General features: G+C 42.9%; 1 protein-coding gene across 7 annotated transcripts in view; it reads right to left on the bottom strand.

The window, feature by feature from the left end:
- KMT2E (lysine methyltransferase 2E (inactive)) overlaps positions 1-13,927 on the bottom strand; it is a 136,400-nt gene that overhangs the window by 64,918 nt on the left and 57,555 nt on the right. For all 7 annotated transcript variants that reach the window (XM_077470680.1, XM_077470678.1, XM_077470681.1 and 4 more), the window contains exons 8-9: positions 12,369-12,541; positions 1,565-1,603 (exon numbers count right to left, since the gene is read on the bottom strand). In XM_077470680.1, coding sequence (XP_077326806.1) covers positions 1,565-1,603; positions 12,369-12,541 — 212 coding nt within the window. The remainder of the gene's footprint in view (positions 1-1,564; positions 1,604-12,368; positions 12,542-13,927) is intronic.

The raw sequence follows: 13,927 nt of genomic DNA, 5'->3' as shown, positions 1-13,927 counted from the left end.
GGGAACATGCACTACTGGTCAAAAGTTTCAGAACCCCCCCCCCCCCCATTTTCCTAGTTTTTATTGGATTACGACACAGTTTAATGCCTCAATGTACTCTGAAAATAAAGCATATAAAACAATTGGAAACAAAATAAATGATGGAATTGATTTAACACAAAATGCAAGCTAAATGGTTTACTCAAAATAAGCATATTTTGCAGATATAACAGCCAAACACACTTGCAGCATTCTTTCTACAACAGAAATCAAATATTGTTCAGACAGTTCTACCAAACACAGTTCCCACAAAATGTATTGCTCTTATAGGTTCCTTGTCTTTCACCCTTCTGTCCAGGTGATCCCAAACCAACTTTGACACAGCCTTGAAGTAGGATTTGGGTCATTATCTTGCTGTAGGATGGCTCTGCAAAATACTATAGTAGTAGTTTCGGTTCAGGGTGTCACTCTGTGCAAGTTGGTCACTGTGGATCCAGCAAAAGAGCCCCAGACCATCAGGCTTCCTCACGTTTTGGAAAGTTAGTGTCGCACTCTGAGGAACCATCCTTTCACCTTTTTGAGAGCATACAAAAACACTGCGTGATGAACCAAAGATCTCAAATTTTAATTCATCAGTCCAGAAGAACTTCTTCCGGTCTTCAGTAGTCCACTGGCAGTGCTTCATGTTCCAGGCAAGCCTCTTTCTTATTTAGCAATTTTAGCAATGGCTTTCTTAGAGCCACTCAAGCCTGCAGCTCAAAGTCTTCTCTTCACGGTTGAAACTGAGGCTTACTTGAATGTGCAGCTGTGCTTGAAGCGGTTCTGTGAGCCACCTGTCATGCAAGATGCTGACTCTCAGAAACTTGTCTTCGGATTCTGTTGTGGCTTTGGGTCTACCATACCTCCTGTCAATTTCCTCCAAGTGCCTTTTGATGGTGTAGGAATCCGTAACCTTGGCTTTCTATGCAATTTCTCTAAAGGAAAGAATTACACTTTTAAGGGTCATAATGGTCTGCCTTCCTTTGTTAATTTCCATTCTCTTGCCATTTTGAGTGCAATATACTACTTCCTGCAGTACAATACAGTCCAAATATTTCTTAAGGGGGTGTGGGAACAGTCCATTTTAACACTAAGTTTTATACAGAGAGCATGTAAGTAATCGACAAAAGCTGGGACACCTGTAGGAAGGAATTGTTAGCATAAACTTTCAAGGCTTAATTTACTTACATTGCTGCATAAAAAAAAAATGGTTAACCTATTACTTCTTCCATGAAAAAGGCATTTTTGTATAACACTGAAATGTACATTATTTTTCAGTTTAACCTAAACATTTTATTTTCACCTCTGGCAGTTTACCGCTTACTTTTGTAGCATTTAAGGTTATTTGCTGGACTTTAATAAACGTTGCTGGACTATTTACATTTTAAAAGACCTAGAAAAATGGGGGTGGTTCTAAAATTTTTGACTGATATACAAATATATATTTATTTATATTATTACACACATTAAAAACTATATTATATATATATATATATATATATTACATTATACATTTGTTGTACACATGCACACACTAAATATGCACCTTAACTCTGGAAGATTTTCTTGATCCTTCTCTGAAGGCCTTTAGAAAGAAAAAAAAAAAAAGGTTGACATTTTAATCCATCAGTTAACTAAAAATCAATTGACAAAAAAAAAAAAAAAATACCACAATAAAAACACGACATCCACTTTTTTTTTTTTTGCGTAGAATAAAGGATTCTCTCATCAGCATATACAGTAACAGTAGACAAGTTCCTACAGAGAATTTGCTTAGCATGTTTTGTATGAAAAAAAGAAAAGCATTGGTGCAAGCCAAAATAATTCCAATACGTTAGAAAAGCTACAAAGCTTAAAGGGGTTGTAAAGTCAGAAAGTTTCTTTTTATATTAATGCATTCTATGCGTTAAGATAAAAATCCTTCTGTGTGCAGCAGCACCCCTTGGCCCCCCTAATACTTACCGGAGCCCCATCTCTGTCCACGAGTGTATAAGCCACCCAGGACTCTCCCTCCTGATTGGCTGTGACAGCAGTGGCGCCATTGGCTCCTGCTATTGTCAAAGTCAGTTAGCCAAATCAGGACAGAGAGGGGATGGGGCCGAACCCCAGCTCTGCAAATTGCATGGCCATTCAAGTCTCGCACGTGCACAGTGCGCACCCGACTGTGAAGCCACAAGCAGTCACAGTCGGGTGGCCACAGTAATAATGCCGGCGCCGTGGACAGGTGGGGAAGAGGAGCGAGGCTTCAGGCCCCCGCATCACTGGACCGTGGGACAGGTGAGTGTTTGTTTATTAAAAGTGTTGCTGCTGACTTTAATAAACAGAACCAGGTGCAATGCTGCCTTAATTTGTTAATCAGGTCTGCTATCACCAACACACAAATATATATAATGCAATGTGGTCTTTCAAATGCAATTTTTTTTTTTTGGAAAAAAAAATTAAAACATTTTAACAGTAACATCAGCCCCTTTTTTTGTACATTGTGAAAGAGGATGTTACGCCAAGTAAATAGATACCAAATATGTTAGGGTTGAAAACTGCACACTTGTGGAGTGGCAACAAATGACACTAATTAATCTTCATAGGCGATGCTTTAAAAAAAATTTAAACAGTTACCAGGTTAGAGTTAGAAGAGGTCTAGTGCTAGAAATATCGCTCACACTCCGATGATCACAGCGATACCTCGCATGTGTGATTTGAACTCCGTTTACATATGCGATTTCTCTGCTGCGCGAGCACGAGGTAAGAAAATAAAATAAATATTTTTTTTCTTCAACAGTGTTAAAAAAAATTAAATAAATAAATCTGATCACTTTGATTGATGCCACAAGGAATGTAAACATCCCTTGTGACAGTAATAGTTGGTGACAGGTACTCTTTATGGAGGGATCGGGGGTCTAAAAGACCCCAAATTCCTCCTCTGCACTTCAAAATCTGGGATTCTGAACACGGTCATTCTTTTAAAAATCAGCGCCATTGGCGCCCACTGCCTGGGATAACAACCGAGCAGCTGCTGATCCGGTTCGGCAGTTATCAACAGATAGCTGTCCGCTCACTCTGAATAACTATACTACAAAAATAGGATTTTTATAACAGCTTACCTGTAAAATCCTTTTCTATAATGTGGGTTATAGGCCACCTTCAGGTGACGGACACTAGCACGCCCTAAATGAAAAAGTGCACTCCCTATATAACCCCTCGCACTGGTGGGAGTACTTCAATTTTGTAGCAAAGCAATACACGTGTAAACTAAAGAAGGGAGGGACCTCTGTGCCACATGATGTACTCCAAGAAAAGGATTTTTACAGGTAAGCCGTTATAAAAATCCTATTTTCTTATCGTACATCACAGGACACAGAGGCATAATAGTTACTATGTGGGATGTCCCACAGCAATGCCAATTGAAGGGAGGGAGACACAATAAAAGTAGGGCACCTAGAGACTAGAGGACTCATACTGCAGCCTGCAGTACAATGCGCCCAAAGGACCGTTTGGCAACACAAAACAAAAACATCTGTTTTATGAATCTGAGCGGACACTTTTAATAGACTTTGGCCGCTCTCACCACATCAAGAGAATGTAGTGATCTTTCTTCCACAGAACGAGGTTCTGGAAAAAATTAAGGCAGAATATCCTGGTCTAAATGAAAAGAAGATACTACCTTCGGCAGGAATTCAGGATGAGGCAGCAATACAACCTCATCATTATGAGTAAAGCAATATGGCTCTTTACAAGAAAGAGCAGGCAACTGATACTCTTCCTGCAGAAGATATCGCAACCAAGAAATTTATTTTTCCTCATCAAGAGGAAGTCCCAAGGGTTCAGGGGTGACCTGACTGGAGGATTAAACCTAGTTACGCCCTGAATAAAGAATATGAACCAGAGAGTGAAGCAAAAAAAAAAAAACACTGATTAAGACATCTGGCCTTGATGGGATTAGAAAAGTAGCTGGCCTTGAGTACTATCTGTAGGAATTCAAAGATCCTATCTATGACATATTTCCTGGGGCGTCAACCCCTGGATTCACACCAGGGAGACACATGCCTTCCAGATTCTATATAACTCCAGAGGCTGGCTTCCTAGTATTAACCAAGTAGAACCTACTGAAGCTAACAGCCCACGATTATTTTGAATGTGGGTCTCAATAGACAAACCGCTAAATTTAGCATTTGTAAGGAAGGATGGAACACTGGACCTTGCAAGAGAAGGTCTGGCCACAGCACTAGGGTCCAAGAGTCCCTTAATGCCATTTTTACGATCTCGGCAAACCAAGATCTCCTGGGCCACAAGAATCACCACCTTCCCTTCATGCTCGATCCTGCAGGAAGGCGCAGAAGCAGCAGAACAGGAGGGAACGCGTAGATCGGTGAAAAACTGATACCATGGAAAAACCAAGGCATCTGTTATGTATGCCATCGGATCCCTTGTCCTTGACACATCTTGTTGTTGGACCTGGACAAAAACAGATCCACGTCCGGAACTCCCCATTTTTAGCATAATGTCAGAAAGATGTTAAGGTGAATGGACCATTCTCTCGGGAACAATTGTTGGCAACTCAAGTAGTTTGCCTGCCAATTCCCTATCCCTGGAATGAAAATTGCTGATAGGCAAGGAATGTTGTTTTCCCAAGATAGAATACAAATCACCTCTCTCTGGGCTGCATGACTTCTTGTGCCCTCTGTGATTGATATAGGCCACAGCTGTGGCATTGTCAGATTGGATCCCAACAGGACAACTCCGTATTCTGAGCTTCCAGGCCTCCAGCCCAAATTTCTAGAATATTGATGGGCAAGGTCATCTCTCATTTCCCTTGGACAGACGCTTTTTCCAGGTCTGCCCCCCAGCCCAGAAGGCCAGCATCTGTTACTACCTTACAGGTAACTAGTAGAAAGGATTTACCTTTTTGAAGATTCTTGGATATCAACCACTAATTGAGGCTCTGATGCACGTTGGGGGATAAACATATTGGGAAGTCCAGAGCTTGGACCTTCTTGTTCAAGTTGACAGGATACCGTTTTGCAGCAGTCTTGAATGAAACTGCGCATAAGAAACTGCCTCGAAAGAAGCCATCTTTCCCAACAATTTCATGCAAAGTCGAATAGAAGGATTCTTCTTTGTTTTGATCAACTGAATCAGTTCCCTTATGGAACAGATCCTGGGGCAAAAACACGATCTTCTGAGCTGTATCTATAATCAGCCCCAAGTACTGCAATCTCCTTGATGGTTTCAAGGAGGATTTTTCTAGGTTGAGAATCCCACCTAGGTATTCCAGGAGGCTGACTGTGGTGACCAAACTTTGGTTTTAAGTGGGCTATGGATTTATCCATAAAGAGTAGATCGTCTAAACAGGCTAGTATCGTTATACCTTGAGCCCCTAACCTATTTAAAGGAGGAGCCAGAACCTTTGTAAACACTTGAGGTTCAGTAGCTAGACCGAAGGCAGAGCTACAAACTGTAAATTAAGATTTCCTACCTTGAAGCGTAAAAAATTTCTGGTGAGCGGGGAAAAATAGGCACATGGAGAAAAGCATCCTCAATGTCGATTGATGCCAGAAGATCTCCCCCTTGTAGGGTGATCGGATTGACTCCACGTGAAAAGAACGATATTCAAAAAACGGTTTAGATCTTTGAGATCCAAAATGGGTCCACATCCCCATTAGGTTTTGGAATCGTGAAAAGGTTTGAATAAAAACCCTAATCCTTGCTCTTTCAAGGGGACCAAAGCTAGAAAGACTTTTCACTGAATCTCTGGAAACGTATGATCTGAGAAAACGAGGAGACGGGAATCCTTGGAAACTCTATAGTTTGTAACCTAGGGAAATTGAGGAAGCCACCCATCTGTCTTGACATTGTTCTTGCCAGACAATTGAAGACTGTAGAAGCCTTCTCCCCACTCGAGCGAGCGGGGGTGCCCCTTCATAAAAAGGCTTTAGTATTTTGTTTTTTTGTGGGTTTCCTCTCCCAGCTCCTGTTTTGACCCTGGGACTAACCTTGAGGGTTTACCCCTTGAACCTGATGGTGAAGACCGTCACGACTGCCTGGAGGCTGATGCCCCTGGCACCGGAGAAGAAAAAAATGCTTAAACTTCTTTTTAACTGGTAAAAGGAAACTTTTCCCATTAGAAATTCTTTGGATATACCCATCCAGGTTGTCTCCAAATAACCGTTCACCATGAAAAGGGAAACTGGCCAAGAGCTTTTGCATGGGGCTATGACTGACCAATTTTTCAACCATAGGATTCTATGCACATGTACCAGCCCTAGCATAAGCCGTGAGGCCTGGAGAATAGAATCTTTCATAGTGTCTACTATAAAACACAACGCTTCTGATATCCCGGCCAAATCTTGGGCCTGCTGCTCAAGAATAATCCTGAGTACCTCCATAAACTGGTTCTTTAAGGACTGAGATACTCTGATCGCTGCCAGCACAGACTGAACCTGTGAGCGAATTACAGCTTTTAAAAAGGAATTCCAACTTCTTTTGTGTTGGATCCTTTAGCATATTGTCTACTGGACAAGTCAGGTACAGAGGATATAGCAGCGTCAACTGCTGGAAATCCCCATTTCTTATAGAACTTTACCTCCATAGGATGAAGTATTGAAAGCTTTTTTTTTTTTTTTTTTTTTTAATGAAAAAAATGTTTATCTGGGTGCTCTGACTCCGAATACATACGCTTGTTTTAGCCATAAATGGATAGAAAAAGCATGAACAGATTGAGGCGGCTTTAGTGAACCCAAATCAGAAGTGGGCTCATCAATTGACTGCGCTCACTGGCGGTAAAAATGTGGAGCGGACCAATTTAGTGAGAGACTATACCAACCACCTTTCCTGCAAACCTGATCCTTTCATATTAGGTTCTTTGGACATCAGCCTCTTCCTGGTCCCTTGAGAGAAATTTGTAATCTCTTAATCCTTGTTCCTCAGTATGAGGGTCCTGAGCCATGTTACTCTCAGGAGAGGATGCCCTCTTTTTTGAGATGGGTCTAGGCTCCCTACTGACTATAGTCTTTCTTGAACTCTTTTTTTAGGTGATTTTAACCACCTTTCCGACCATAGCACGATGCACAAAGCAGAGGTACTACCAGAAGGAATGCATGCATTGCTTGAGCAATAGTCCAGCCCTTCTGCTGCTATTAATGCTCAGCCTGATGCAGTAGCAAAATGTGTCAAATGAATGCCTGTGTCACCAACCTCATATATACCAAGAACTAACAAATTATACAAAAAAAAGTTCTGGATTTCAAAAGTTAAATTTTAAACAATGTATCAAACTTAACGGGGCCTTTAAAACAAATGTTAGTCTGAACAGTATTAAATTACATAAGGGCCAAAGAAAAGGCAGAATTATAAATATGTATGAGTAACGTAGCTCTAACAGCATCATCTTCCTACAAATTCTGGGCAAAAACCAGAGCAAGACCCCTTTTCACACGGGACAGATCAGTAATGATCCGCCCCGTGATGATCCGCTCGCTCAGCGGGGATCGCTCCATTGTCCCCGCGGCGGACAGGGCGGTCCCGGCACTGTGCAGGGACCGCCCTGTCAGCTCTCCATTCTCCTCTATGGGGGATCGGATGAGCACGGACCGTCTGTCCGTGTTCATCCGATCCGCTCTGCAGACTGATATAAAAATAGGATTTTCCTCAGTCTGCAGATTTGGACAATTGCGGAGGCGCACAAAAGCGGGTGTCTGCGGATGTTCATCCGCAGACACCCGCTATCCCATAGGGATGCATGTATGTCCGTATTTCATCCGCAAATGGATGGATGAAATACGGACATACTGTCCGCATGTGTGAAAGGGGCCTTAGCCCTTGTACACACTTGTCAGAGATTGTTGCATACACACGGTCGGACAAAGTTGTCAGAAAATCCAACGTGATGGCGTTATTTCGTTACGACGGGACTACGTTCAGGCTAGTAGCCAATAGCTTTGGTGTAGGAATTTGATCTGAGCATGCGTCACACTTTGTCCGATCGGAATTCCCTACACATGATCGGAGTATGTCCGATCGGAGCATTTTGTCTGAAAATTTTACCAACAAGTTGGAAAACTTGGTCCGTCGGATACTCCGACAGAAACAGTCCGATGTAGACCACACACAGTCGGAATAGCAGACAAAACAGTCCGATCAGACACATTCCGTCGGAATCTCCGACCGTGTGTACAAGGACTTAGACTTATCGGTAATTCATTTTCTAGGAAGTCTTCCAGGACAGCCTCTGAGACCTTGGGCTCCTCCCTCTGGACAGGAAACACGTACCCCATTCAAAATAAAAGGCGGTCCTCCAGGCCCATAGGAAGACACTGGAAGACAAAACAGTCATTTCAGCACGATAATAAAATTAAAAAAAATTAAAAAATAAAAAACAACAAAAAACCCATCTGGGTGGTGTTTAACCTGGCTTTCCTGGAAGACTTCCTAGAAAAAGAGTTACCAGTAAGTCTCACTCAAGTTTTCTCCAGTTGTCTTCCAGGACAGCCAGATTCTCAAGAACTTACCATCTAGGGCTGAACCACCGCCTGGAGGACCTTATGTCCAAAAGACTGATACTTGCTTGTAAGCAGATCCAGGTGATAATGCTTTACAAAAAGGTAGAGTAACTGGACTAAGTCACAGCTTTACATATCTGGTATGGCAAAGCACCAGCTCTCTGCTCTTGATGCCGACAATGTGCAATCAAGTCCTCCTTCTGCGGGAGGATTGGGGGAACTACCAAGAGGCTTTGCAGCATGGAGAATCATGACCTTTTGGGCCAATAAGGGGCCACCAGGATGAGGCTTGTCTTCTCTGGGATGAAATTTCAAAGAACAAGCGGAATCAACCTCATCAGGGGGAAAAGAATACACCTGGCTGATTGTCTAAGTATCATCTGATCCCGAGGGTTCAGGGAAAATAACTTCTCTACCTCTTGACCCGGAAAGCCCACGTTTCTTCAGAATGTGGGTTTCAATAGCCAAGCCGTTAAATTTAGCGTTCGTAAAGTAGGATGGAATATCGGCCCCTGTGAGAACAGGTCTGGCCTTAATGGAAGGGACCAGGGATTCTCCACTGCCATCTTTACAATTTCTGCATACCATGACCTTGAGCCATGCTGGTGCTGCCAGAATTACCGGTTTTCTTTGCAGCTTGATCTTGCAAAGAAGTTGAGGCAGCAATTGAATAGGGGGAAAATGCATAGATCAGCAAGAACTGATCCCACGGTATCACCAACGCATCTGTTCTGCATGCGAACGGATCCTTTGGTCTGGACACAGTTGACTAACTTTATGTTAAACTGGACGCTAGAAGATCTACGTCCGGGGTCCCCCATCTTTGACAAACAGCCCGAAAATATGTCGGGGTGAAGAAACCATTCCCCTGGGAATAATCTGCTGGTGACAAAGTAGTCTGCCTGCCAATTCTACATTACTAGAATGAAGACTGCCAATAGGCATGGAATATTTCTTTCTGCCCAAGTTAGAATACGGTTCACCTCTCTCTGCGCTGAGAGACTCTTGGTGGTCCCTTTGGGGATTGATATAGGCCACAGCCATGGCATTGACCGATTGGATCCTGTCAGGACAATCCCTTAACTTGGTAGTCCAGGCTTTCAGAGCCAGACGTACTGCCCGAATCTCTAGGATGTTGATGGCCAAGGCTCTCTCGGTTCTTGTACACTGTCCTTGGACAGTTGTCTTCTCTTGCATACACCTTACTCCGAACACTGATTGGTCTATTAGCAATAGATCGTCTAGGTATGCCAAGACGGTCTATTAGCAATAGATCGTCTAGGTATGCCAAGACTGTTTATACCCTGTGCCCTTAACCTGGCTAGAGGTGGGGCTAGCACTTTTGTGAACACATCCGGGGTGCTGTAGCTGGCTCGAAGGGCACGGCTACAAACTGAAATGTGGTTGTTCTACTTAGAACCACAGAAACCTTTGGTGAGCGGGAAATATATGGACACACAGATATGCATCCCTGATGCCGATAGATGCCAGAAGTTTTCTTCCTTGTAGGATAGAAACTACTGACCTGATCGACTCCATAGAAAGGAGCGGATCTTCAGGAACCGATTTAGATTCTTTTAGATCTAGAATGGATCTGTTCAATTTCTGCATGGATCTGTACATGTACAGGAAACACATGAAAAAGGCAGTGAAGGTTTTAAGGAACCCAAGAAGAAAAACTATCAGCTGACTCTACTAGAGGTAGCGTTAAAGAGGCACAAACCATCTCTGTAAGAGATTTGTACAAGCAATCTCTCAGATTGCGAGGCTGAAAAAAGGTTCAACTCCAGTTGTCTCCTCCGCGGAGGAGTAATCGGTTTGCCTTTCTTCCTGATCACCTGAGGGTAACCCCCCCATCCTCTACCCACTGTTGCCTTGATAAGGGGTCTAAGGTGGGGGAGGGGGATCCAACGCGCTATCCTCTTGGATAGCAGAAGTGGTTAAAGACGCTAATTTTCCTTCTAGGCTCTACAGGGCGGAGGAAAAACACATTTACAATCATGTATACAGGGGCTGAAGGTTTCCTCCTCTAGAGTCTGATGGTGGAGGCCATCGCCGCTGCCTAGGGGCAGCTGCCCCTGGTGCAGGGGAAGGAGTCCCTTTAAATAAAAGAATGTTTATACCTTCTTGGTAGAAAGAGTACCTTTCCTGCTAGAAATTATTTGGATGAATTTGACCAAATCCTCCCCAAATAGTCACTCCCCATGAAAAGGGAAAACAGTCAGAAGCTCTTTTGCAAGATGCGTCGGCTGACCAACTTTGTACCCACAGGGTCCTATGCATGCGTTTTAGCACAAGTGCAAGGCAGGACTCTTAGTGGATAGAGTCTTTTATGGTGTCTATAGCAAAACATAGCCTTTGGTAGTTCAGCTAACTCACGGGCCTGTTGTGCAGGGACCTCCGTAAGGGCCTCTTTGAACTAGTCCTTTAAGGGCTGACAGATGCCTACTGCAGTGACTGCAGACTGAGAAACTATCGAGGCCAAGACAAAGGAGGATTTTAACAGGAATTCCAACTTTTTAGCTGTTGGATCTTTAAGCATATGTGCATTGTCTAGGACAAGTTAAAATTGTATTCACACTGGAAATCGCAGTGTCAACCACTGGTATTTTTTTGTGAATTTTTCCTTCGTGAGATAGAGGACTGAGAAAATGCTTATCCGGATGATGGGTAAGCGGGATCTAGCACGCTTTCTATCCAATTGGATAGAGGATGTGAATAAAGCTGCTAATCTTCCTTCTAGGCAGAGCAAAGGAAAATGCATCTTCAGTCACATATATAGGGACTGAAGTGTGCGAAGCAGTAGCACCACCAATTGCTTCCAATGACTCACCCTGACTTGCCACGTTAGGTATCTCCGGAGAGGGTGACAGTATGGATGCACGACTGGAGTTCCCAGAGCCTGGGGGTGGAATCTTTGGTACCCTTGCGGTAGCTCTGGAAGTCATAGTGCTAAGCACAAAAGCAGAGACACTTTAATATATAGTATTTTGCTGAACAATAGTTATAGCAAAAAAACAATGTCACCATAAGATCAGCCTTTAATGCAGAGTAACAACTGTGTTCTCCCACAGCCACGCTGGGTCACTCCTAAAATCACCAGCCAGCCCGTTTTGGATGCTGACTGCGCCGCTTTAAAAGGACACCATGAAGCACAAGTCTCTGGCGCCTGCTGATGACGTCACTCATTCTCTGCAGCTTCCTGGACTGACCAGCTTGGAACGCATAGGCCCCACCCCCCACCAGAAGTGACACGCCGGGTGCTTCCCCTTACACAGAGGAGCAGGCCCTGCCACACAGAGGGAGCTGGGAGACACAGCAGCGGTGCATATCTCTCTCTCTCTCTCTCTCTCTCTCTCTCTCAGAAGACAGCAACCACACAGCCCCACTCCACTTCTCCAGGGAATGATTGTGACAGGAAAAAAAAAAAAAAAGTACAGCTTTTAAATTTTAAAAGAAGCCCCTCTGGTCAACCTCTGAGACCCAGAGCTCTCCTAGATTCCACAACATGCATCCTATTCTTTCCAGATGAAAAAACACAAATACTCAGCGGTATGGGCCTGGGAGGATATTTGGAAAGGGGTACACGTTTCCTGTTCGGAGGGAACAATCCAAGATCTCAGAGGCTGTCCTGGAAGACTGGAGAAAAGTACCTGCTTTCGATTATTGAGCATTACATCAATAAAGAAGGGATCAAATTTAACAGGGTCAGTCCTTCTGTAGACAGAGCGCAAACCCTGCAGTGCTATGTTCCCCAAATATGACCAAAACAAAGCAAAATTATCTTTCTGAACACAATCACTAAAATTGATAACCTAAAGAAAGCATTGCCAATGCTCCTATTTGAATCCATACCTTTTTAGATTTTGCAGTAGTCTGCTCCTTTTCTCCACTTTTCTTCCGTTTCTTGTCATTTGTCTTTGTTACCCTTGTGGCAGTGAGTGTAAGTGTTGTTGGAGTGTGCTGGAAAGCTGTGTACAGCTCCATTGGAACTTCATCACAACTCTCAGTTGCACTGGTGTCACCATCTTTAAAACCAGAGACAGACAAGCAAATTGTTTAGAAAAAAAAAATAGTTGTAAACAAATCCCTAACATTAATGCAAATGAAAAAAGTCATACATTTGAGAGGATTTTTTTTTTCCCCAATATGGGTTTAATTGAAAATATTGGCTAAATGTTTTAATAAAAATAAAATAAATAAATCACTTGCATATTCAGGTAAGGAGCGTTTTTTGTAGAAAACACAGAATGCACCTAAATGCTAGGTGCGTTTAGTGTTTGAGTGCTCATTCATTCCAATGGCCAGAATAATAAATCCAATATGGCCACTGTAATAAATGGGCAAACGCTTGACATGTATGGACGCTTGCAAAAAAACAGGCTTATGAGGGGGGGTGGGAGGAGTACTGTGTGCATGAGACCCTAAACTGGGATGATCTGCCAGGTTTTCTTCCCCCCATCATCGTCATACACTGGGGTTTGCCTTTTTTCCCTTTCCTCATCATAATCATAAGATTCTCAATTTATCTACACAGACACGGTTTAAACTTACTTTACATTTTACATGGCTCAACACTGCATACAAGTCCACTTGAAGGATAAGTTTAATAATATTAATATAAATTGAATTTATTTACTCTGGAGCCTATAAAGCATTGCACCCACGATCAACAAATCACAGATGAAATGGCAGGATACTGTAGACTTAGTACACTTACCTTTGATATAGGCAGGCAGTTCCTGAATTGCTGGAAGAATCAACGAACTACAAGAGCACTTGCCAGTGTCCTCGCAGTTCATTGGGAGCTACAAGCCCTCAGCCGCAATGGCCAACGGTACTCGTAGTTTATGAATTCAAAGAGCTCTGTAAAAGAATGACATGGCTGTGTGGATGGAGTTCAGCAGGGCTGCATTTAAATTGTGACAGCGGGTGCGGGGGAAGAGATGATGTCACTTAAGTTGAGAGAATGTCAAGTTTACACAAGACTTTACAACACATTGGTGGAAACTATAGATAGAACTTTATATCTGTATTTACTGGCAGTTTATCTCCTCAAGGTCGGGTTTCTTCAAAATGTTTTTTTTTCTTCTTTTTTTTGGTAGCCAACTATGGATTATGAAAAGGAACACCACTTCGCAGCATAGCTCCATTGTCATGAATGGGCCACGTTTGGTGGTAGTACTGCCAAGTCAAAGATGACCAGTTATTTGTGTTTTGCTGCACCACAACCAGAGCAGTGTGAACTGCTGCTATGGTAACTTGTGGCTGAACAATAAAAACTCTGGCTCAACAGACCTTAGCGCTGTGTTGCAGATAAAAATGTTAGGGTTAGAGATAGATAGATAGATAGATAGATATCTATCTATCTATCTATCTATCTATCAGTATTTAAATGCATTTTCTTGCTCCAC

The sequence above is a fragment of the Lithobates pipiens genome, unplaced genomic scaffold (assembly GCF_037356315.1).
Source record: "Lithobates pipiens isolate NorthernLeopardFrog02 unplaced genomic scaffold, aLitPip1_a1.2 Scaffold_8, whole genome shotgun sequence".
In the NCBI taxonomy this organism is placed as follows: Eukaryota; Metazoa; Chordata; class Amphibia; order Anura; family Ranidae; genus Lithobates; species Lithobates pipiens.
The sequence above is the reverse complement of the archived record's forward strand: the minus strand, read 5'-3'. Positions and strand labels throughout refer to the sequence as shown.